At 41.8% G+C, this 25,379-nt stretch overlaps 3 protein-coding genes across 7 annotated transcripts in view; 1 reads left to right on the plus strand and 2 right to left on the minus strand.

Moving 5' to 3' along the window:
* LOC140368326 (uncharacterized) overlaps window positions 1-5,166 on the minus strand; it is a 13,283-nt gene extending 8,117 nt beyond the window's left edge. The window contains exons 1-5 of one of the 3 annotated variants that reach the window (XM_072455493.1): window positions 5,103-5,166; window positions 4,704-4,812; window positions 3,127-3,330; window positions 1,868-2,680; window positions 33-279 (exon numbers count right to left, since the gene is read on the minus strand). In XM_072455493.1, the coding sequence (XP_072311594.1) occupies window positions 33-279; window positions 1,868-2,680; window positions 3,127-3,224 (1,158 nt within the window). In that variant the 5' untranslated portion in view covers window positions 3,225-3,330; window positions 4,704-4,812; window positions 5,103-5,166. Of the gene's footprint in view, window positions 1-32; window positions 280-1,867; window positions 2,681-3,126; window positions 3,331-4,529; window positions 4,590-4,703; window positions 4,816-5,102 lie in introns of those variants that run through there. The other 2 variants (XM_072455425.1, XM_072455345.1) reach the window with 2 other exon arrangements.
* A 132-nt stretch (window positions 5,167-5,298) lies between these two features.
* On the plus strand, window positions 5,299-8,330 carry churc1 (churchill domain containing 1). Its single transcript, XM_072456160.1, has 4 exons — window positions 5,299-5,445; window positions 5,819-5,954; window positions 6,823-6,893; window positions 6,968-8,330. The coding sequence occupies exons 1-4, from the start codon at window positions 5,407-5,409 to the stop codon at window positions 7,055-7,057; spliced, it is 336 nt and encodes a 111-aa protein (XP_072312261.1). The 5' UTR covers window positions 5,299-5,406; the 3' UTR covers window positions 7,058-8,330.
* On the minus strand, window positions 6,963-25,352 carry ttbk2b (tau tubulin kinase 2b). 3 transcript variants are annotated; one of them, XM_072455871.1, is made up of 16 exons: window positions 25,170-25,352; window positions 20,309-20,453; window positions 19,644-19,791; window positions 17,399-17,472; window positions 17,179-17,319; window positions 16,858-16,962; window positions 15,485-15,550; window positions 14,363-14,455; window positions 14,121-14,246; window positions 13,888-14,042; window positions 13,137-13,335; window positions 12,426-12,640; window positions 11,557-11,800; window positions 11,281-11,463; window positions 9,876-10,543; window positions 6,963-9,391 (listed from the first exon to the last, which is right to left on the minus strand). In XM_072455871.1, the coding sequence occupies exons 2-16, from the start codon at window positions 20,375-20,377 to the stop codon at window positions 9,097-9,099; spliced, it is 2,781 nt and encodes a 926-aa protein (XP_072311972.1). In that variant the 5' UTR covers window positions 20,378-20,453; window positions 25,170-25,352; the 3' UTR covers window positions 6,963-9,096. The 3 variants fall into 3 exon arrangements, with proteins under 3 accessions (XP_072311972.1, XP_072312149.1, XP_072312065.1); XM_072456048.1 differs by lacking the exon at window positions 25,170-25,352 and adding an exon at window positions 24,891-25,121; XM_072455964.1 differs by lacking the exon at window positions 25,170-25,352 and adding an exon at window positions 24,831-25,121.
* Window positions 25,353-25,379: the final 27 nt, after the last annotated feature.

Here is a 25,379-nt window from a genome sequence, read left to right on the forward strand (position 1 = left end):
TAAATGGCCTTAGTAGAAGTAGTAGCCCTCACCACATGGGTCCTCTTTCTGCTGCTACTGTTGGGTTCTTCCCTCAGCCTCTGGGTGGGCTCTGTGCTGAGGGTCCGGGCATCCTGGTCCACAGGGGGTACCTTGGTTTCAGGAGCATATGGAGGAGAAGGAGACACCAGGTGTGACACCATCTCCCACTGAAAGCCCTCTGACAGCAGAGATGCAGCACTCTCAGGAGGTGGAACAGCGGCTTGTGCAGAAGGAGTTCTGGAGAGCTCGATGCCAAACCTGAAATCAATCATAGTATTTTATAAGAGTTTTGTTTATAAGAGTTCTTCTATTAAGAGTGTTTTTTAAACTTCCTATAAGTTATCTGTCCTTTCCTCTGTATCTACCTGTGTTGCAACAATGACATTTCCCCATGTGTGGACAATAAAGGAATATCTTATCTTATTTTGGCCAAGCTGGCCATACTCCAAAATGGCTTCCCTTACTTTTGTCTTTTAAAACAATCTAAAACCAGGGAATCGGTACCAGGATCCTAAAATATTGGGGGCTTCAAACAAGAAGGGTCTCATGGGGCCCCCTTTAAAAAGGAACAGCTTGTAAGATCTTGATAAACTTGATTTATCTGTGTCCCTGGATATGAGGTTAACATGTTCCAATCAGACTATTTTACTGACAACAATTATAATGTTTGTTAATAGTTAAAAAAAACACTGGACATGGTACATTTTTCTGGTTATAATTTGAAGTTTGTGTTTGCAGTTTCAAAGATGATCCAGTATGTTTAAACCTCTACATCCTCTTGCTGATCACCACCTAAAGCCCAGCAGTGAGTGAACCAATCATCACTCAGTGTCAGTGCTGCCTCTGCAACTCAGTGCTTTGAATTGTGGAGGTTTTGAGCTGATCATCAGCCAAGGCCTGTTCATAAATTGAGAACTTTATTGTCCCCACAGGGTGATTATTCTCTGCTAGGGCTGAACAATTTAGGAAAAACTGTTTTTCTGCAGGGTTTCAGGGATTCTGCAGGGAATTTAAAAGGTAAACAGAGTTGTAAAACACTGAATAAGAATATTTGGTTGATTTAAATATCCATTTGAAACTTCCTATTTTCTAAGACCATTGCCTCCTTGTCAATTCCCCTGGTCAGAACCTCAACGTTGCTATTTTAGTCTTTAAATCCGAACTTCAATATTCAAATTTGATGGTCACTCAGTTTGGAACCCATTTCAGCCAGAATTGTTGAGATATTAAGGCCTTTACATTTCGACAGGATTCTGAAATGGGTAGAAATTTAAACCAATAAACTAAAAATATGTTATCTCCTCATCTCGTTCTAAGATTAAACATTTAATTTGAAAAAAGTTTATTTTAACATTAAGACCAAAAGTACTTTCTAGAGGGTAAATTATCTAAAATCTTAATATGGCCTACATTAACAACGAAATTTCCCCTTGTGTGGATATTAAAGGATTATCTTATCTTATTAAGATTTCTGTACTAAAATTTACCCTCTAGAAATAAGTCATATGAAATCAAGAGCCAATAGTTTCAAATAGTCAGTGATGAGATTTGTGCTTTTATATCCTGAGATATTTTTGATACTAATTCTACATTAAAAGGTTGCATTTGTTTGAATTAGATAAAAAGAAAATTGATGATAATGAGCTTGTGACTCCGAACACATAATTACGGGGCCAAGGCCAATGGTGGGGCTATAAGGACCTCCTTGAGGGCTGTGTAAATATGAGATTGGGTCCCAGCTAACTTTGTACTGAAAGAGTTGGGCGTCATAAACAACCATAATTCAGTAGAATAAAACCACGAATGTAAGTGGCCTCAATACTCATTATGTCATCAGGGTTCTTACCTGGGGAGAGCTCTTGTCCCACTAGTCATCTCAGAGAACATGTCGGCCCAGTCTTCTTTACACCCGGCTCGGGACAGATCCACCAGACTCTGGAAGCTCGCATTCACTTTGTCCTCTATGGAACCTTTTTTGCCTTTGTTACTTTCTACATCCTCCTTTGGCAAAACGGCCACACTATTCATCCCTTTTTGACCCTTCTTTTTAGCATTTCTGGTTTGTACTTGTACATTTTGCATCCTGGCTTCCCGGTCTGCTCTACAGGGCTCCCTCAGACCCAGCTCTCTTCGGATTTGCCTCATCATTAGGTTAACATTCGCCTTGTGCTTTGTAGGATGTGAAACCTCAGTAGCAGCCATGCTCATTGGTGATCCATTTTCATGAGAAGACTTTTGATTTTCCTGATTTGATCTGGACTCAAAAATGATGGCATCTTGAGGGAAGTGGTCGCTGGTGAAATCCATATTATCTCCACTTGAGTTGGAATTATAACAGTTGTAATAACCTTTAGCGTTGTTAGCTGGAAGTCCAGTTTTATCTGCACTAGCTTGTTTAATAGAATGTTTTTTCATTTCCAAGTTTTGGAGTCGACCATTTGCTGCGTTCAAGTTTGCTTTGGCACCATATGAAAAAGGCGTTTGAAAATATGGATGCTGTATAGTCCTTCCAACAGCGGGAGCAGGCAGAGGGACCACGCTTGAGTTTTCCGCCTTAAACGTTTGCAGACATGTGTTGGTAGCAGAATCTTTGGTAGGCTCTTTTCTGGCTTCTGTGAATTTGTTTTTCTCTTTCTTCTTTTGCTTTCCCTTTTTCCGACTGAAAAAAATGCAAATATCAAAATAGGAGATTTTTTTTATTTATTTTTTTATTTAATTTGATCTTTTGGCAACCATTTGTTAGACATGCAAAATTCAATTAACAGGGACACATTGGACAGAAAACTGAGATGAAGGCAATTCTTGTAGTTTAGCAAAATAGGTTTATTCTAGATAAAGTTAAAACATTTAATAGAATGTTGCCCAAATAATTGCCTTTTTGAAAATTAAATGCTTATCTTATTTTGATTGTCAGATCAGTCAAGCAATAAATAAGATAAGACAGTTGGGATACATATGTAAATTGTTAGTATTACTGTATGCTTTTAACAATGTCAAGACTTTGGCATTACAAACGATACAAATCTGAATAATGCAGATAATGGGCAACAGACACACACAACTGCTAAAGTCTCTTAAAAGCATTCATGTAGAAAGACAACCTACCGCTCTTTTTTGAGTTCCTTGTTGCGCATCACGAGCATGTCGATGGACTGCTGGCTCAGGCTGATGAGCGAACATGGGGGCTGGATGTCTTTAGACATCAGGATTTTGAGTTCCTTGTGGTGGGCTTGAGAGAAGACATGCTTCCTGTACTCCTTCAGAGTCAAGAACTGGCAGCTGCACGCCTGACACCAATGACCTTTATCCCTGTACATGACAGAATATTCTCATGGTTAGCGTGACATTTTGGGCAGGTCAGGTGACCCAATTTGTTTAGCAACACCAGTCGCCATCTTGTGAAGGTGCAACTTCACTCTATACATAAAACTCCACCAAAATTCACACAATTGATTAAAACACTAGGAACCATTACGAGGCTAAAGATGACAAACTTGGCCTTCATATAGGTCCATATTTCATTTCCTTTAACGCTTTGGGTTGTTTTATATGTTCAGACAGTTTATTTTTCTCTCTTAAGTGCTACATGTGTTGAATGTGGGAAGCCAATAAATCATCATGAGGATTGAGAAGTTTGACTGTAGCATCTGTAGCTAATGTGTTAAGTTCAGCGGACAAATGCTGGTGAAGTATCTGGCTCCAAAGTGGAGATTATCACAGGCAGGGTTTAAAACTAGCTGCCATGATACAATTAAATTAAAGTTACCTGTGACTTGCTATGGGAAAATGGAGTGGTATTTACTCTACCTCTACTTTGATGGCTAAAGAGCCTTTTCTTGCTTTTGCTTCCTGACGATGTGAGACAGGCTCCTACTCTGGCAATGTTCGAATCTAAGCTAAAACTGTTTTGTTTAGCTGTGCATATGACTGAAATGATTCCATTTGCACCCTTCTCTTTTATGTCTTAAACTGATTTCTGTAATTTGTTTGTGATTTGAATGCATTTGTTCCTGTTGTGACAAGCACTTTGAATTGTCTTGTGTATAAAATGTCTACACATAAACTTGCTTTGCCTTTGCCTTGCCTAATGTCTTTCCCTTTGCTGTGGTTGCCAAGGGGAGAAAGGTGCCACAAGAGTTCCGATACAGGTCCGAGAACAGTGTGAAAGGAAGTAGAGTTTAAGTATTTTACAACCACTAGAGCCCACTATATTTATCAACTTTATGTTTGAACAGTTATTGTCATTAGATACATTTTACACACAACATTCACAAATACAGTATCGCAAGCATTTCAGAACATGAAAGTCTAAATAATGCATATTATAACACATAACACACAAACACATACAGCCCGTCTCAATTTAAATTTAAGTGTCAAAATTGCACTACCTTTCCTGGAATTCTAAAGGTCTCCAAGTGCAATATAAATAATAGTTTGTAGATAAATGGCTGACTAGTGTTAGTGGCGGGCAGCCCAATACGTTATAGCAATAGTGATGGACTCACTTGTCCTGCACTGCATCCAGAGCAGTGTGATGGGGCATGCTGTGCTCATGCTGCTGAATAGTCTGAAAATAGTTTGGTTAGTTAACAGTTAACGCTAGATTATGAATGTAAACAACAGAGAAAAGACTACGAGATTACTACAAAGACCATGTCAAAAACACCCTGTGGATTCACCTGATTAGAGGATCTCCCGCACAGAAGACAGAAGATTCCAGTCTTCCTTTCCACTATGATGTTTACAGGAGCTGCTGTAGCTGGAGCTGTAACTGTTGCCATAACTCAACTGCTGAACAAGAGAGGAGCACGGTTTATATTTAATAAGTCAGAACAGCAAATCACATACAGATTGATCAGGCATTTGTCATATAACTATACACCATCACTTTGATTGCAGTCAAATACTAAATACACAAATAATGTTAGCTCAACATGTGTAGCATTCCATTTGCATCGGTTAAAAACTGATCTCCAGGACCGGGATGACGAAAACACGCGTTTACATTTTACAAGCAAACATAAATGATAATTCTGTATACTTAGAAAACTGATATAAAACTGTGGATAAAACATTACTTAAGAAATGCTGTAGAAAATTCACATGGCTCAAAAGTTCACTGCTGTTAGGGCGCCATTTTTATGACGTAAAATACGTAAATGGTGGATGCCTTCCCGCCAGCCAATCGTAGAGCTCCAAATCTAACGGAAGTGTAGTGGTGGACATGTTTTCCAGACGTATAAAGGACAGTAAGTGAAAATAGGAGCGGTGAAGTGTTACAGACCATTTATATATCTAGTTTACGGCACGGCTGGCATTTTTGGGCACGAAAGGGTGCGATTTGCTAAAAGGATTTGGCCCTTTTAAAGCTCAAATATTACAATGTGCAACGACTGCGTGCATAAACAGTATCCAGACAGGGTAAGATAAAAGAAAACGGCATGAATGTATTGTTTTTACTCGTTAATACACAAAAGATAGACTCGAATTATGTCCACACGCTCTATTTTGTAACACATTTGCACAGGAAATACACTAAAACTTGTTATGACCTTCCTGTGGATTTAGGTCCTGGCATCTGATATAATGTGTGAATGAATAATGTCCCATTTTGGTGATATAGTGAAAACAATCTATTTACCCTGGTTATTTCTGGCTAAATGTCATTGTAGTGTGTATAAGGGACCAGTAATTAATTACAAAGATGGATAGCAATCACCCCAAGACATCTACATTTTGGATACTGTAATGCCATATGAAACCCAACATCAATTCGTGTCCATATTTTCTGCAGGGTAATACATGTCTGGAGAATGGCTCGTACCTGATGAACTACCAGGGCTGTGGCAACTGTCACCAGAGAGACTTTGTGCTCATCAGTAACAAGACCACAGAGGATGAGGATGGAGAGGAGATTGTCACATACGACCGTGAGTGTAATCTGTCTGAACCTTCCCCACAGGAGCCAGTAATCCTACATCCATCTAATATTACTGTTTTAAAACCAAATACACAAATGTTGAATCTGATCATGGTCCATTACCCAACTCTGTTCTTGTCCTTTTCTTAATTTAACACTGCAGGGATACAGGGGGTAGTGGTGTCATCTGAACAGAGATATTTTCAGTCTATTCCCACCTTCTTCAACTCTTTATCAGAACCAGAGTGGCAATTATTTGGCAGCCAGTGGCAACAAGGAAATGTATCCATCCACACAGTCTACAAACAAGACATGCCACAAACACAATCCATCCACGCACACCACTGCTGCTTGTTGCCATTTGTTTTTGCTTGATGGATAGATGTGGGCTTTGCAGAAGCAGATGGCATGAGGCTCTTTGTTTTCTGGGGCTTTTAATGGGACAAGTTGGACATGCTCTTGACTCCTGACTCCAACTTCTAACTTCCACCTCAATTTGCCTAAAGTGGAGAAAAAAATAGAACCTTCTGTGTTCTTTTGAAAACCAATAAAACACAATTGTTCATGTCCAGTTTTTAGTTAATCTAAACATTTCAAATGACCCTTGAAGTGTGATACTTTGACCATGATTCTTGTGATCCTTGACCAAGACATTTAAAGACATGTTTAGGCACATTTCAGATGGATAAAACCATGTGATACTTACCATTGGGAGAAAAATATCACCCCAAACACGACTCAGGATACTGATCTCTTTGGATGTTCTGATGTTATTCAAAAACAAGCGAGTAGACACATTGATCTTATGTGAAGGCAATGTTTACATTTTCATTTAATTATTGCAGTAAAATGATAATACTACAATCTCTTTTTTTCAGACGTTTGCAAAAACTGTGACCATGTGATTGCCCGACATGAGTATACGTTCTCTGTGGTGGATGAGTATCAGGTAAGAGGCATGGCTATCACAGATGTACAGTGTGTAGTAGTAGTAGTTGGACTGATGTTTGTTTTGTGCTTCAGGAGTACACTATGCTCTGTCTTCTGTGTGGGAAAGCGGAGGACTCCATCAGCGTGTTACCAGATGACCCTAGACAATCTGCTCTTTTTTAAACCTGCAATACCAACTGTTTTTTACATCTTTTAGACTAAAGCCATAACTGCTATGACGACTCTTATATGGATACTCATTCCCAAGCATAACTGTCTTACTATATTTCATTATTATTATCCCACAATTTTCCTCACAGCAAGAAGCCGTGGGTGCAACCCTATGTTCACCAACATCTAATTTCTAGAGTTGTCAGATTCATACAAACAAAATGTAAGAGAAAATGTTAAAGACTTTTCACTTTGACTGTTTTAAGGTGAAGAGTCTTTCTTCTCATCCAAGAGGCCATTTTCTGTACTTGATTGGCAAACACCTCCATAGTGACCCCCTCTGTTGTAATTACATTTGTATGAAAGAAACACACAAAACAGGTGGTCTACATTACCTAGTATTATCAGAAGCAGTTAGTAAAATACAGATGCCTCAGCTGATTTGTACAAATAATAAATGATAAAACAATAAAAAAAAAAGATTGGTTGTGATATCATGCATTTACAATACATAGATGTGTTCGTTACATGTCCATTTGACTAGTCCTTTTGCATGACAAAAGCATTGTACAACATGATGATATGCTAATGTCTTTGTTTAATACTACAATCAGAAGAGACTGCATGCCTGGCCACGAACCCCCCAACAAGAACAGGACAACATCTGGACTAAACCAGGACCAAACCTGAATACAGATCAGAAGTGGTCAAATCTGAATGACTCCAAATCTTTTAGAACTGGTTTGGTTTATATTTGGAGCTTTTATTGTCACAATTTAAAGTTTTTGTCAAATTTTTGTTGTAAGAGTTAAGTTCATCCTGAATGGGTTAGTGTTTTTGGTTTCATGGAATGTCAGCAACACAGGCATCAGTTTGATATTGTTTTTAGTTTTGTTTTTAGACCTATTACAGTCTTTATTACAGAAGTCTCATGGGTCTATAACTAGTGCGTGATAAAGCGTTTCTTCTGGTGGTATATCTACATTTACATCTGGTTTTTGGTCTTGCTTTAGGCCTAAGTGGAGATTCATAGTGAAATGAGAGGTCACGTTGGCAACATAATTATCTTTTCTCCCCCATATTTAGTGTTCATTAAAAAAGCTGCATTCATGTGGCATCGTGAATACGGAGGAGCTGCCATGGAAAATAAAAAGTGCACCGAGAACAAATTCACATTTAAAACATAGTGTTTGTTTAAAATATATAGGTTTTTTTTTTTTTTTTTTAAAGAAAATAGAATACATTTTTTGAATGAACATTATCTGGCCTTATTATGTGCAGATAATAACAACAACAAAAGTGGAAAACGAGACAAGGCCTTTAAAAGTATATTTCAATAATAATGCACCGACATCTAAAACTGGGGAGATATATTTAACAGGTTATGATTTTTGAATTTTTTGATCTATCAACAGCTAGAATACTTAAAACATAAAAGAGTTCTTCATTTTCAGTGTATACACTGTTATGCTGCTTTAAACTAGAGCTGATGGAGGAGCATGCGACAGTTTCACTGCAAAGTCCTCCACTTAATATATTTTTCAGCGTGTAATAAAATGCTTTAATCTGAGAAAAAAATTGATTTGGGTCATGATTATCCGGACCAATAATTCATGTGCTGTCAAAGTAGAGGAAAAACAGCTTTATTTATTTATTGATAATGATTTGTGTTCAAAGTCACTAGATTAGATAAGTGACTTTTTGTAATGTTGGAATTTTATAGGTAGAATAATTTTAATCATGATTTAAATTCAATAATTGCACAGCTCTTACATGTGGCTCCCAATAAAAAAGCTTTGGATCCCAAACCCAGAGCTCCTGAGTCTCAGAGACAAATGTAATTGAAGGCTGTCAAATGGTACATTGGTTCTTCGTGATTAGAAAATGTCTGTCCTGGAGTTTCCGACAGCACATGAATGCAGCTCGAGGGTTTGTGAGAGACGCAGTTAACACCAAATAAATAAATAAATACAAATTATGGTACATTTTACATTACATACAGTACATTCCCTTGCTAATACTGCTCTGTACACATGCCATCCTCCGCTCCATCACCGGCCTGCTTTGGTCTTCATCTCCAGGCCTGGGCTCCTGCCAGGGGAGCTCTGGCCCCACTGCCCCCCCACTGTGGAGGCTCTGTCCTGGGCATGTGGCGGCGGGGACCCTGGGTAGGTGCGTGCGGAGGGTGGGGGTGGAGGGGAGGAGCTGAGAGAGCGCTGCAGGTAGCTCCGAGGGCGGGGAGGAGGGCTTAGCAGCAGTCCTGCTCTATCCTGCACCAGAGCAGTCAGACTAGACAGGAAGTCTGCATCGCTGGTGCTGGAGGCTCGCATCCGGATATGCCGTCTTCTGGAAAATAGCACACAAGTGTCCAGGGTCAGTGTGCATCTTGGGTAGAGGGGCTCAAGTGGGGCAATATATTAGCATTTTCTTTCAATAGTTAAATATATATTCAGATCGTTATTGGGATACTCTCAAAAACATTGATATTAATTTTGGTCAGTACCACCTATAATTTATCAAACTTGATTCAGCAGATACAGTAGATATGAGCTCCATAAGGCATATCAGGTTAATGTCGCTTCATAATCAAACAAACACACTGTAGGAATCATGACCAAACAAAAAATTGTGAGAACATTCTTAGCACCATATGGCCCAGATGCCTATCCTCAATTCGTAAATGGTCAATACAATCTAACACTGGTAAAGAAACTGAGCGCTATGTTATTTATGTAACACTTATACAATAATACAATAATAGCGTGTTAACTAAAAGCGAGAAAGGGGCGACCAGTGTTCATACCACTGGCCCTCGGTGAGTGCTGCGTACCTGTAGTTGCTGTCGGCCCCAACTCTCACTGGGGGCCGGCCTGGAGGCGGTCTGGGCATGAACTTTGTGTTGAGCTGCTCCGACACAAAGGTGGCACTGACAGGCCTCGGGATCTTACTCCTGCTGCCCGAGCTGGAGCTGAGGGACAGCAGCTCCTCTCGCTCTGACGACAGCCTGTCCCGGGGCAGGGCCGAGGGCAAGTTATCACAGGACAGAGAGGGGGAGGGGGAGTGTGTGGGGGAGCCGTGCAGGGGGCTGCTCCAGCGCTTGTGCCTCTCGTGGACCAGGTCCTTACTCGGAGAGTCCAGCTGGGTGCTCGGGTCTCTGACAGGGATACGGCTCAGTCTGGGCGAGGTGGGCGAGTCTGTTCTTCTGAAAAGAGCCGGCGGAGGAGAGGAGGACACAGTGACCGTGCTCTCCACAGCGCCCCCTGGGGTCTCAGGGAGGGGCTGCTGGTGGGGTTCTGAGGAGCGGTCAGGCAGGCCCGAGTCGCTCTCTGGGTCGCGCTCTGTGGTCAGGTGAAATGTGGGGTTCTTGGTGGGCGTCAGCTCCTGCCTCTTTTCTTGGTCTTTTGCAGGTTCATCCTCTTCAGATTTAGCCAGGGGAGCCTCCAGAGGGATGATGTCGCTCCTGTCCTGCACTGGGGACTGGGACACTCCACTGGATGACTGACAAGAAAAAATATGGATTAGGCAGAGCTACAGGATTTCACTGCCCTCTGGAGCTGCGGACTGGACACAAGCTCGGTGTGTGAGCCACGAACAAAAGGCAGTGAGCCGTAGCAAAGAATGCAGTTGGAAGATTGAAAATGTTATTGCTCTACTGTTTGACTGCTCAGTTCTTGAATTCAGCATTTATATTTGTGAAATATGACGAGAATCTTTTGCACAATACTGACAAACTCCTAAACAGTAGTCCCTAATACACCTTTACTTTATTAGGCCTGTACGACACCATGTGGGAATTAAGTCCACACATAATTATATATTAAGACTATTTCATAATACCAACATGTTTATTTACTGTTCCACCAATAAGAATGTTTTACTATGACGAAATACAAGTGTATCACTCGTCACAGCCTTTACTTTTATTACAGCGACTCTTGACTCTTTCAAAATGTATGGAAAAAAGAGCCAGTCCTTTGAACATCTCTGAACAGATTTAGATCATTTTAAAAGAGCTGTGAGTGTCATCACTAACAGGAACACTAGCACGTAATAGTAGTTTATTGTAGTAATATCAGTATTGATAATTCTGACCTGAATGTTGTTTTGAAAATGAATAATAATACTAATAATAATTATTTTTATTATAATATTTACATTTATGGGACATATTTTTACATTTACAGACACCACAACAATGATATGAATTTAGAGCATTTAAAGTGTCCCTGGCCCACCTGCTCCAGGCTGCGGCCCATGATGACAGCTGGCATGTGTCCTAACATGCCGGGCAGCCTGCGGTGCCCCATCAGCCAGGTCCCAGGGACAGACATGGGGGACAGGACAGGACTGGAAGGGACAACGACATGTCCCCCCGGGGTTTCTGCATCCCCAGTGGCAGTTCCTCCTGGTTTATCCACCTTCATCGTCAAAGTGTGGATAGTATCGTCAGCAAAGGCCATAACATACATTGAAAGAGCTGGATAGTAATAAGAAGCAGTGGTAAGAAGCACCTTCACAGCCTCTCCTGAGGGTTTGGCTGCAGAGCCCTGCTCCAGCTCTAACATGACCCACTCCTGACTGTCGCCCTCTTGTGGCACAGGGCTGAGATTGAGGGCCACAAAGCCACTGCTGGCCGCTCCCTCCTCTGGGTCTGGGGTGGCTGTGCCGGAGTTCCCCTCTGCCCCAGTTTGAGCTTCCCTCTCTGGGATGGACTTCTCTCCCACATGGAACAGGACAGGACGCTGCTTACCCAGGCTGACCAGAGAGACATTTTCAACTTATTTACAATACACAGAAAGTGAATGAACAGGGAAAACAACCACAACATTTCAACTCAATTTATACTGTATAAAAGGCTCTTTAATTTGTAATCTGCATTTTATTATTATTTATATATATATAGTGTAATCTAGTTATAAGTATTAATCAATTTGATTTAAAAAAGGTAAATTCCTAATAAATAAATATTTCAAGAACCACTGACTAAAACACTGACAAGTCAATAGCGCTCTATGTTCTGCCTCCTAGTGGTAGTACATAGGAGTACACAGTAGTATGTAGTAGAATGTATAGTAGAAAAAGCTTCAGTTGTAGTCATCTGGACTCAGTTTGAAAAAATAGACGTTTCGACTCTCATCCAAGAGTCATTGTCAATAAAATAATTTAGATCGAGAACTCCGATATTAATACTGTTCTGTGGTAAGACCCACCCATTGGGAGGAGCCTTCCTCCCAATGGAAGGCTCCTCCCAATGGGTGGGTCTTACTTTTTCTACTATGGAACACGCCTGGACGAATGAGGGATTACACCGACGTAGTAGAATGTAGCATTTTTGTTGTAATTGATTTGTAATTGTGTTGAATTGTGCTGTGATACTGACTATGCCTCGAGAAAGCGCTCGATGGTGGGCTTGGGCTCCGGGGTCAGCCTCTTCTCAAAGGCTAGGCTTTGACTATGCCTGATCCTCCGCAGCAGAGGGGCCGCTCTCTCCAGGAACATGGTCTCCGAGCGGACCCTACGAGGGGAGCTCTGCATGGAGCCTGTGTTGGGGGACTGGTTCCCCTGGTTCTGACTGTGCTCGTCCTCACTTACCACCTGCAGCACAGAGGAAATAGTTTAGCACATTTTTTAAAAAGTCACATTTTGCTTGTTTATATTTTATTTTCAAAGGCCCTGTTCCCAATGTATAACAGTTAAGAAAAAGACGTTGCAGAAAGTCTTAGCTGTGACACCAACAAATTTCAAGTCTAACAAAGTTTGTATATCCTGTTTATTTGGGTAAATGTAAATGCATATTTAACAAATAAATGTAAATGCATAATTAAACAAAACAATTCATAAGAATAAGATTAGCAACATTTACAGTCACAAAAAAGACAGGTTAACTTCATTGTATGATGCAGACAGTACGCAGTGGTCTAGTTTTTCCCCATAAATGTCTGCTTTCACTTTATCTCTTTGGGGAAAAATGTTGTACTACAAGTTCGGTAAGCGGCCAGTAACTATACAATATTCTGCTTGAGGTGACCAAGATCAGTTTAGTAGGAGAAGCACAATATTCAAGTCGAAATGACCACTTGCAATGACCCACCTTCCTGATGACGGGCTGTGCAGCTTGTTTGTGGTTGCGGTTGCGATCCGAGTGATCCCACGTGTCTCCTGCGGGGGTCCCAGCGGTGGGCATGGGGATGGGGGGGCAGTTATCTGCATCGCTCAGCCTCTCTCCCTGCAGCACATCCTCAGTGTTCTCCCTCTGCAGCTCGCCGGGCAGCACTGACGCATTGGCCATTCTGAGAACAAACAGGACGCAGCGGTCAAAGTCACGCTACGCTAGCAAGACGCCACAGTCTCGCAGGAGCTCCCGAGGAAAACGGGTACAGGGCGGCCTCGAGGACCCGCTCTGAAGCATTGAAGCCTTTGTCACCTGTCCCACTTCTCACTGAGGCTCAGAAATGTGAAAAAAGTGATACTGATGTAAAGCAGACATCTGTATTATCCCCAGCATAAATATAACAACTTTGAGGTGGAAAATCCTGCAACATACTGCTTCCAGATATTACTTGTGGGTGTTAGCATAAGAGGATAAAAACGGGTTTAGTACTTGGTTGTAAGATTGGTTTTCGAAAAATATTTGTGGAAGAAGGAATAAGTATACCTACATTACAGGACTATTCAAAATAAAATTACAAATATAGTTCCGCATTTAAAACATTAATGATTTCTCTCGTCATCTCAACACACAGAGGATCTTTGTGGAATCTGACCTTATAACTTTGAACTACAAACTTCAGGACGTGATCCCGATCCGACAGATGGCGATGTTCCTCTGTGTCCGTGCTTACCCTAAGTATGCAGGTGTGAGTCTGGTGAGCTGCTGGGTGGTGCTGGCGGCAGTGATGTTCAGCAGGCCCTCAGCGTCACACTTCTCCCAGTCGTACGGGTCGTTCTCCAGCACATTGTGGCTCTTCATGGCTTTGTCAAACACGGACGTCAGGAGCTGTCAGGGGCCAGCACAAAGCGCAGGGGTCAGCACATTTCTGACAGAGGGGGTGGACACGGGGGCACAGGGGCAGACCTGGTAGTCGGGTTTGGTGAAGTAGTCCAGAGTAGAGATGTGGTCCAGGAACGTGCTGAACTCTGAGGGCAGTTGTTTGAGCATCAGCCGGTGGTCGTACGTCTCCTTCAGGTTTCCCACTTGTTCCTGTGGGAGGACGGCAATGAAAGCCATGAATGATGTGTGAGGTGGAATGTTGTTGTATTCAGATGAATGCAAGTCCCAAAACACAAATCCATGACATTCTAATCCTTGTCTTGTACCTTATCCTTGATTTTCCTCCATGGGAGCTGGCCCACCGTGAACTCCACCAACATGTAGAACAGAGACCACAGGTCGTCATGGCGCCCCATTTCCTGCAAGTACATGCAAATATAGTGTTTCTTGTCCTTCACTTCCTCCAAATGTTATCTACAGTAATTCAGCTAACTTCCTCAGGTGATTCCAGTCCTGTGTGACAGCTCAAGTCTGTGATTCGGGCTGTTTTTGCATTGAAGCTAATATTTATTCAAAATGGTAGAGTATTTATTTACACAGGGATAGTGTACGATAAACATTGACCAAAAGGAAAAATGCATTTGTACCAAGCGTGTCTGTTTATAATATTATTTAGCAACAGAACGTTCTCCAAAGCAATTTTTCTTGAATCAAAAACTAAACTCCAATAAAGACATGACCTGGAAGTACAACCCTTGGAAGACCAAGCAACATTTTAGAAATGTTTGAGTATGTTTAATGCAAATCTTGGATCTAGGGGCTGTAGCAGCAAAAACGGAATTGCTGGTGAAATGAATGAATATAACGATTATTGGAATTTTCAATGTGATTATCTGATACTTCAGGAATAAAGCAAGTGAGAACAAGTAGATTACGAGTGTTCTTATCCTGTTTGAATGCACATAAAAAACGGACGTCACAGGGTAATTTCACTTTTATAGACGTCCTGACCTGACCTGGAATATGGCCAAAGTGTGTATTGGGGTATTGATTCGTTTTCTAAGTCGTTAGGTTGTGTTAACTCTTCATCAAATGTAAATAACCTGTTCTTGGGTCTAAACTCTTGGTTCTTGTGAACAGTGGTTAATTTTTCACTTTGACACCCATGGGTCTAGTTTTAATATTGAGGTGGAAAGTATCTTAGAAATCGATGGTAGCCTTTTAACTGTCAAAGTGTAGATGTTTTGACCTGGCTTTAGTTAATATTTCTGTAATAACTGGATCTGTCGGTATGAAACAATGACAGACACATTTAACAACAAGATACACTAAAAAATGTACGTTTTGCAGTCAGAGGAACATAGCTCTGAGCTGAATCATGCACATGTCATTGAAAGCTTTAGAACTGGTTTGTAGAGAAAAGTCCTTTGACTCTTGTTGACACTTACTTTATTTTTGTGAGCGTTGACTGAGGCATATCGGACTGTTCCTCGGAAGCCTGCCACTGGACGAGGCTGCAGGAGAGAAAGCATTCACGTTATACTTAGAAAATTAATTTGGTCTTCTTTTTAATATAAACCTGTGTTTTTCAGATGTCGATTTCTGCCTTTTTAGAAGGACAAGTTGATAGCATTCACATTAGCACTGTGCTCTCCCGGTTCACACCAAATCTCTAAAGCCTTTTAAACGCGATGGGCTGCGCCTCTGAGCAGCGGCATTAATAATAAAAAGAGTAAAGCAAAACAAAGGTATGAACAAAAGGCAATGGCCCAGATTTAGGATAAATATAATTGCAAAATTTAACTTTATATCACTCAGACGTTTCCCACACCAGGAACTGACGTTTGGGAATTACATAGGTAAGATAAACAAATGCTAGCTTTTCTCAAACAGGCTAATGTAACCATGATCACCATGATAAGCAGAACTGCTTAGAACAAGTCTGGTGATGATTTATGGACTTAAAAACAGGGCAGAAGCCCTCAAGGCTTTGACCTTCAGAGGGGAGAGGACTTTCTAACCAGGATTCATCAGACTAGTATGAATGAAGCCAAGTACAATGTCCATGGTTAAAAGCTCCAAAAAGGTAATTTAGCATAATATGTGTCCTTTAATGGAACGTTTTATTTGATCATTTATGTCTAAACATTATCTCAAAAGGAAGGTCACAGATTATTTTTGAGCAGTGTTACATTCTTTAACAGCTTTGTTCAAAGCCTCGGAGCAGTTTAAAATCAACAAAATGCCATTAAATTGAAAAAGACTGAACCCAGAAATAAGAGTTGACATCATCACATAATAGCGCCATACTTAAGAACATTCTCCATGGACACAGAGAGAGACATGTTTAATGCCATTCTGTGGAACATCCCAAGTAAAGCGAGTAGACAAGAAGGTGGCATAACCGCCACCAGGCTAAGGTACAAGTCAGGTCTGTGGAGAAGCAAGTCTGCTCACAGTAAGAACGGATGTTTTTTTGTTTTTGGCTGAAATGTTATGCAGTGGCTTCAATGTTTCAATTAACCCCAACGACACTCTAATTAAACACTAAAATAAAACTAAATTAAAGTAGGTAAAGATTAGAGGTCTTAAGCAAAACTATTACTATTATAACTTGATACATCATTGTTGTAATATAATGTAATAATGAAGTGTAAACAGAAAACAAAACACTTGTGATAATAATTACAACACTACATAATCTGTCAGTTCATATCATTACATTTTAGTTGAAGTATATATATTCTTGTCTATGTGTGAGCTATGCAGACGTAGATAGTTTGGTCCGACTGTAAATGGCAGCAGATTTATGAGGATTTACCGGCCGCACTTCCTGGCTGGAGTTGGTGAACTGTCGAGCCAAACCGAAATCCAGCATGTAGCAGCATCGGCAGGTACTGGCCAGCCTCCCCATGGCAAAGTTCGACTGCAAGCACACAGGCAGAATGGGTCAGAAGGACACAAGATCAAACACTATATAAGTAACTGGCTAATACATCTTTACTGCAGCACACAGAGGGAGAGACCGTTTCTGATTTAGTTTTATGTCTCAGATTAAAAATAAACAAATTCCATTCTCTCCCTAGTATAAAAAATATCTTCCACAGATATGAATAAATGAATAATGTGCGGGTGAACATACAGGCTTAATGTCGCGGTGCAGAAAGCCCACCGAGTGGATGCTCTCAATGGCCTCCAGAATCTGCTTGCCCAAACGTAAAGTGGTGGAGACGGAGAACGTGCCTCGTGCCATTGTTCTGCGCAGGTCTGCCAGGTTCCTCCCCTTCACATTAAAAAAAACAAAAACGATCAGCATTCACATCAGATGAAGAGCTCACTCACACAGAGCCGCAGGAGCCTACCTGGAGCTCCATCACCACATAGTTAAAGCGGTCATTACGGCCACAGCCCACAAAACGGCACACGTGGTCCTTACCTAAAAACAGAACATGTGTTATTATTTTATTATCATTTTATCAAACTGAATATATTTTTGGGTAGATGAGATTGAACGAAAAGTGCGTTTTAGGAGTGAGTAATATATCATGCATTTTGTATTTTTCGGTCAAGCATTAAAAACACACACAATAACAATTAATACTCCTTCTTCATCTTCACCCAGTGGTAAATGACAAAGTTAGCTCCATCAGTTGTTTCATTCCTTCGTTCATTGGCTGAGCAACACATGAACCTAAGGGTGCGTTCACACTTAATGTTTTTTGGTCCTAAATTGAGTCCATTTAAGTCCTGATGAGGACGTCATTTGGTCCTGATCCAAGTCTTTATTTTGCCCTGATTTAGTCCAGTTTTGGATTCGGGTTTAGTCCTGGATTAGTCCCAATTTTTGAGGCGAATGAGCAAACGTAAACGCACCCTAAAGTTTTATCAAGACTGGTTTGAACAAGATTCTTGCAACAGGCCTCTGAGGGTTGTTTAAGAAAGGAATTCAGCAAAGCAAGGCTTACAGCGCGACTTCTCTCTGGATTGAGTGTAAACCCAGTCAGACTTAAATTAACTCAGCAATCAGAGCTCACAAGGTTGGAGCAAAAACATGGATTAATCAATGCGTTCAATGGATCTATGGAGAGGACACGCCCACCTCCAACAAAATCCCTTTAAGACACAAAGACACATCCAACCGCGGAAATGCCCCACCTTCACCTGTGTTTGATGAGAGGCCAGGTGTGAAGAGCGAAGCAGGAACACCTCTCGGTGCAACACGAGTAATAACTTGGATTAAACAAACTCTCCTAAATGTGAGAGAAAAGTATAAAATTATGTCTTCCAGTGTGCGTGTGGGAATGTATGATTAAGTAAGACGGCTACAATGACTCCACATTTTGCAAATATTTAATTTTAATGTTAAGTTACATACCACTTGAGTCTGGTCATTTTCACATTGCCACTAATTAGGTCGACGTTAGGCTAAAACAATACATTTATTGCAAAAAAGCTTCCATCATCATTTTATTGCCTCTATGATTTGTTTAATTTACACATTTAATTTAAACTGCACTTTTGAGTGTGACAGGGAAGCAGAGTTTCATTGTGTGAAAAGCACAGAGGGCCTCAGTATCACTAACTACGTTTTACAAACAAGTTTCTTATTTCAAGTTATGTGACCTAAAACGCAAATTACGGTAATTCATAGCTACTGTAACTTTTTACAAAGACAGTCAGGTGACAAGTTGGACTGGTGAAGTGAAGCGTTGCTGTTATCGCAACAATTTGGTGGAATTAAGAATTAAATGTGTTATTTTAAGCAGAAACACCTTATTTGGTTATTCCTTATTCAAAAAGGAATGTTAAAAAATATTACTAATTACTCAATTAAGAAAATAATCAATAACTAACATATTATTAGCTGCAGCCCTAGTCGACGTAATGGAGCTTTCGCTCAGAGAGCGGTGCGTTACGGCCAGTGTGAACATGGCAGTCACAATCTGGAGAACATTACATGGCTGCTGCATGAGTGCTTAAAATAGGTGGTCTCGGAGCACTTACTGGTGCGGGGCGAGATGTGAAAGCAGATGACCTCAGGCTGACCTACTTTTACCGCGCGTGTTTGCGGTGAGAATAAAAGCACTTCGAAATACTTCAATCAAATATATTTGTATGAATCGGGCGCTGCAGAGCTGACATTTTCAATTGGCGTCTGTTGAGGCAAATTGGATCAAGCGAGTCACTTCTGCCTCTGCGCAGCCTCTGTGCGCCGCTCAGACAGCTTTTTCTCTGCTGCCTCCATCGCACATCACTCTCCCGGTACATGTAGCCACAGGTGAAAGAAAAGACCAGTGTGCATACATATCCACTCTTTTGTTGTTTTCCCATGATTCTTAACAAGAAATGCGCCTGTTTGCATGAAACTGGCAGTCTATTAAACACAACAAAATGATTTGCAAAATGCAGAAAGTTATGACTTTTCATCTCAGATGTTTGAGTTTACAATACACTACATAATATAAAGGGCATTAAGCCAGCATAAGCCCTTTAAGGGTCTCTCAACTCAAGGCTCTGCAGCTACTATGGCAAGTCAGTGTGAACAATAGTAACTTGATTTCCTTTGTTCTGATTGGAGCTAATTAAAGAAACTCTAGGCAGACTCACCCTGCAGCTTCTTGAGCACAGCCACCTCCATCTTGAGCACCTGTTTGGGTTGCTGAGCAGACTCCACCTTCAGAGCCACGGTGGCCTGGGTCAACTGGTCCAGCACCTCGTAGATTTCCCCAAAGCCCCCGCCGCCAATCTTCCTTATCTGAGAACACAGCAGCCCAAACTCACAATGTGACAGGCTTCATAACAGCATTTCACATGGTCCATTTTTATTTGACTAACAAAAACTCCAACTAAACTAATTCAGAAGTTTAGTACTACTAATAATAACTAAGTTTACTAATACTATGCTCATAATACAGCCTGTCAAACTAAAAGTTCAGCCTAAAGTAAGACTTTAGACCTGAATCAAATTTTAGCAGACTACTATACAGATATCTTTTTAAATTATGATGTAAACAAATGGCCACTGCAACATTAACACACAGCACTTCACAGCCTCGTGAATTTAAGAACATGTTGATAGCGGTTACAGTTGGCAAGTTATTTGTTTTTTATTACATAGCCCATTGGGACACATGGATTACTTGAAGATGACATTAAACAATTAACAATAATCAAAATATAAACCTCCATTTGATCACCTCCATCAAATTAAATCAAACACATAAGCTGCTGTTCATTTAAAAATAATGCCTAAATGTGTGACATGCACTCACCACTTTCCATCGGTCCCTGACCACGTCTGACACTGACAGGATGTCTGTGTGCTCTACAGCTCCACTCATCCTGAGAGCGACCAAAGTGTTGAGCTACAGGCTGCAGCTGGCATCAGCACCGAGCATCAGCACCGAGCACCCAGAGCTGCAGAGGACACACAGTTAGCAGTGCAGTTATACAGTTCCACAAGGGCACAGGCTCTAGTGACAGGGCAGCGTCATCAAAACAGGTCTCTGATGGGGTGAAAACAATCTCAAGTGTATTATGAGGTATAACCGGAAATATGTATTGGCCGTGCCTATGCTGACAGAAAAACTATACTATACCAGCCAAATCTAAAACGTTCCCTTGTGAACTACATTCGATCTTATCATTGTCAAAAACACATAACATTACGAGACACAAGACAGGTCAATGATAAAAAAGAATATAAAAGAAATTGCCTTCAAATGCACTTCAAAAAATAAGCTAAATTGTAGGGAAGACATTTCAATAATCTGATTGATTATCGAAATGTCAGATGACAACATTTTATTTGAGAAGTCTGATTTTGTTCTAATTGGTCACACATTTGGAGGGTTTGACAAGAAAAATTCAGAAAAAAAGGCTAACTAAGATTCCAAAGACAAATAGATGCTGTCCAATGGCAAGAAGCAATGGTGAGTGACTGCGTAATGCATGGCCATATTCTGTACAATTGCCATGACGTCACATAGCACCAATATTCCTCTCCACTCTAAAAGATAGGAAAAATCACAACTTTGAAGACGGATCCTGAACAAATAAAACATTCAGCTAGTGGGTGGCAGTAATGTAACACTTGGATACCAACCGACATAAAACAGCAAAGAAGAACATGGCTTTGTGCGAGAAGTGCCTTTGTTACCCTTCTTTGACTACATTGATCAGCTGATTGCACTTCTATTGCACTGCTGCTCGGGTCCTGACTAGAACCAGGAAGTACCATCACATTAGTCCTGTTTTCAGGTCTCTGCACTGGCTCCCTGTGGCTCAGAGAATAGACTTCAAAGCAGCTTTGCTTGTGTACAAGTCTCTCCATGGCCTAGCACCAAAGTACCTCATGTTTCCATATGAACCATCTCGGACTCTGAGGACCTCAGGGACCTGCCTCCTGCTGGTGCCCAGAGTCAGGACTAAACATGGGGAATCTGTGTTTCAGTTTTATGCAGCTAAAATCTGGAAAAGTCTTCCAGAAAATGTGAGACAGGCTTCTACTCTGACAATGTCAATGTTCAAATCTAAGCTAAAAACAGCTTTGTTTAGCTGTGCATATGACTGAAATGATTTTCTTTGCAATCTTTTCTTTTATATCTTAAACTGTTTTGTGATTTCTGTATTGGAATGCAATTTTTCCTGTTGTGTGAAGCACTTTTAATTGCCTTGTGTACGAATTGTGCTCTACAAATAAACTTGCCTTGCCACTGGAGTCTGAGGATGTGAATTTGACTTTTGTTGCAGGTTTAACCTGTTTCTGTTTTCCACCAGTGAGATGCCGCCAAGGAGCATTTGGACTTTTGTGGGATGTAGTTTTTAGGCTGAGGATTGTTGTGTTGTTGTTGTTGTTGTTGTTGTTTTATGGCGGTTGGCATCCAAGTGTTGCATTCCCGCCAGACTTTATTCTTCAGACCTTGTTGTATTCTTTAGAAGTTCTTCTTCCCGGCTGAGGATTGGGTAGGCTATGAAGAATAAGTTAAGATGTCACAAAGTACCAACATTCTAACACTTGAGTACCAACAGGCAATTTTTTTTTTTTTTTAAGAACTGGTGGAAGAAGGCCAGCTGGAATAAAGTCTAAGGAATAAAGTTTGGCGGTAATGTAACGTTTGGATACCAACCGCCATAAAACAACAACTAATCTTTTTTCCTTTTTTTTTTAACGGTAAAGCTCAAAACACATACTTTAAAGATGTACAACTACAGTAGGTAAATGCACCTTTTCAGTTGGCTGTCAACTGCCATTAAAAGTAACACAGAAGAAGAAGACGAAGACGAAGACGAAGACGAAGACGAAGACGAAGAAGAAGAAGAAGAAGAAGAAGAAGAAGAAGAAGAAGAAGAAGAAGAAGAAGAAGAAGAAGAAGAAGAAATGTAACACTTGGATATCATCCGCCATAAAACACCCAAGAAGATGAAGAAGTCTAAACGTTCAAATGTCCAACGTCTCAAGTCTACGATGTACAACTGCAGTAGGTGGCGGTAATGTAACACACCAACCGCCATAAAACACCAAAGAAGAAGAATGCATTACACAGGGGGAGAAGAAAGTCTCAAGAATAAACTAGGTGGCGATAGATGCACCTTTGCAGTTGGCTGCCAGCCGCCCTTAAAAGCAACAACAACAACACATTACACAGTCACTCAGAAATTAAAGTCATCGTTAAATTAATCATCTTCCAAATAAAACAAATCTAAAAATCACACATCTCACTTTTAGTGAGATGTGTGCATGTGAAGTTTATCTTTTTTTTTTTTTTTGGAGACTTTTAAATACATTGTCATAAGGTTGAATTATGGTGACTGAAGGCTTCTTTGACAGGTATCTGCAGGATAGACGGACCGCAGCTTGTGCTGTCGCAGTGGCAAAAACCCGGGGCTGGGAGGAGTCCGGGGAGGCTATGGAGGAGGACCATCGGTCGGCCCCAAAGGAATTCTGGCAAAGCGTCCGGCGCCTCAGGAGGGGGAAAGCAGTGCTTCACCAACACGAATTACGGTGCGGGTTGAGAACTGCTGACCTTGACTGGGAATGTCGTCGGACGTTTGGAAGAAATACTTTGAAGACCTCCTTAATCCCACTGTTACGTCTTCCGAAGAGGAAGCCGAGACCGGGGACTCAGAGGCTGGCTCGTCCATCACCCAAGCTGACGTTACTGAGGTTGTTCGCAAACTCCTTGGTGGCTCCGGGATAAGATACGAGTACCTAAATTCTCTGGATGTTGTAGGACTGTCTTGGTTGACACGTCTCTGCAACATCGCGTGGCGTTCGGGGACCGTGCCTCTGGACTGGCAGACCGGGGTGGTGGTCCCTCTGTTCAAGAAGAGGGACCGGAGGGTGTGTTCCAACTAGAGAGGGATCACACTCCTCAGCCTCCCCCGGGTAAGGTCTATTCCAAGGTACTGGAGAGGAGAATCCGACCGATAGTCGAACCTCGGATTCAGGAGGAGCTGAGTGGTTTTCGTCCCGGTCGTGGAACACTGGACCAGCTCTATACCCTCCATCGGGTGCTCGAGGGTTCATGGGAGTTTGCCCAACCAGTCCACATGTACTTTGTGGATCTGGAGAAGGCTTTCGACCGTGTCCCTCGGGGTGTCCTTTGGGGGGTGCTCCAGGAGTATGGGGTCCGGGGCCCTTTGCTCAGGGCTGTCCGGTCCCTGTATGACCGGAGCAGGAGCTGTGTTCATTGCCGGCAGTAAGTCAGACCTGTTCCCAGTGCATGTTGGACTCCGCCAGGGCTGCCCTTTGTCACCGGTTCTGTTCATAGTTTTTATGGACAGAATTTCTAGGCGCAGTCAGGGGTCGGAGGGTGTCCGGTTTGGGGACCACAGGATCTCATCTCTGCTGTTTGGAGACGATGTTGTCCTGATGGCTCCATCAAACCCAGACCTGCAACATGCACTGGGACGGTTTGCAGCCGAGTGTGAAGCGGCTGGGATGAGAATCAGCACCTCCAAATCCAAGGCCATGGTTCTCAAGGTTGCTTGCCCTCTCAAGGTGGGTGGGGAGTCCTTGCCCCAAGTGGAGGAGTTCAAGTATCTGGGGGTCTTGTTCAAAAGTGAAGGAAGGATGGAACGTGAGATTGACAGGCGGATCGGTGCACCGGCTGCAGTCACTGCATCGGACTGTTGTGGTAAAGAAGGAGCTAGGTCGAAAGGCAAAGCTCTCGATTCACCGGTCAGACTACGTTCCTGCCCTCACCTTTGGTCATGAGCTTTGGGTAATGACCGAAAGGACAAGATTGCAGATACAAGCATTCAAAATGAGTTTCCTCCGCTGGGTAGCTGGCTGCTCCCTTAGAGATGGGGTAAGGATTTGTTTATTCTTACTTTTTATTTAATATTTTTTTATTAAAAGGTGTTTTGGCATGTATAGTCCAAATAAAGCTGATCAAAAATGATTATTTTTTTAATAGCTCAATTATCGTGGCAGGCAGCTCTAAAATGTACCTATTGTCAAAAGCACATGAGCCATAACATAGGTCAATGACACAAAGAATGTAAAAGAAATGCTCTTATACATTTCAAAATCAGAGTAAACGTATAGGGATAGAAAACAGCCACGATATAAAAGAACTATACAATATTGGAATGGTAGAAATAGTTAACAGTTAACTAACCATGTTATGGGTATAATTATGTAATATGCAAACAAAGTAGTAGTTAGAGATTCATTTCACCAACTCATCATCGCAGACTCTTCTCTAACTAGACAGAAAGCCTCGCCTCACACAAGCATGCATTTATGAATCTACAGCCTCCAATTATTGTCATTTAATCCTGATTTACCTGACACTGCGCTACAGACGTGATGAGCGAGCCCTGCAGACACAGAACAATGTTGCTTACGCGGCTCGTCTCCAAGGCTCCGATCGGACGCTAAACACTCCCGTCCTCCCGGTCATCACCAGGCGAGATTGTTTGGCGTTCCGCTCGTTGCCACCGCCGCTCCCCCCGTCCCCGTTGAAGCGAGAGTTTACGGAAGCGGGAGTCAAGGGTTATAATGAGCTTTGAGAAGGCTAATCTGGCTAACTGGCTGGCGCTGCGGCGGATGCTGCTGCGGGGGTTACGCTCACAAAGCTAACCGAGTAGCGTGTTTACAATTGGATAACATTGCTCCGTGCTTACCTCGCCCGGTCGAACTATTGCGTTTACAGTTGCAGTGAATAAAATACGCAGCCTCCATGTCCCCGGAGTGCTTTGGTGGTTTATTCCATCCTGATTTGAGTGAATAAGGCAGTGCTAGAGGGGCATTGCTACGTGCAGCTAAAGCTAATTGCTAATAGATGGGGGCTTCGTGCGAGTTCTGCCTGCCGCTGTGACGTAGCGGTGATCCTG

Source organism: Eucyclogobius newberryi, unplaced genomic scaffold (assembly GCF_026437365.1).
Source record: "Eucyclogobius newberryi isolate DKJ021-1_F unplaced genomic scaffold, fEucNew1.0.hap1 SCAF_1, whole genome shotgun sequence".
NCBI classification, from domain to species: Eukaryota; Metazoa; Chordata; class Actinopteri; order Gobiiformes; family Gobiidae; genus Eucyclogobius; species Eucyclogobius newberryi.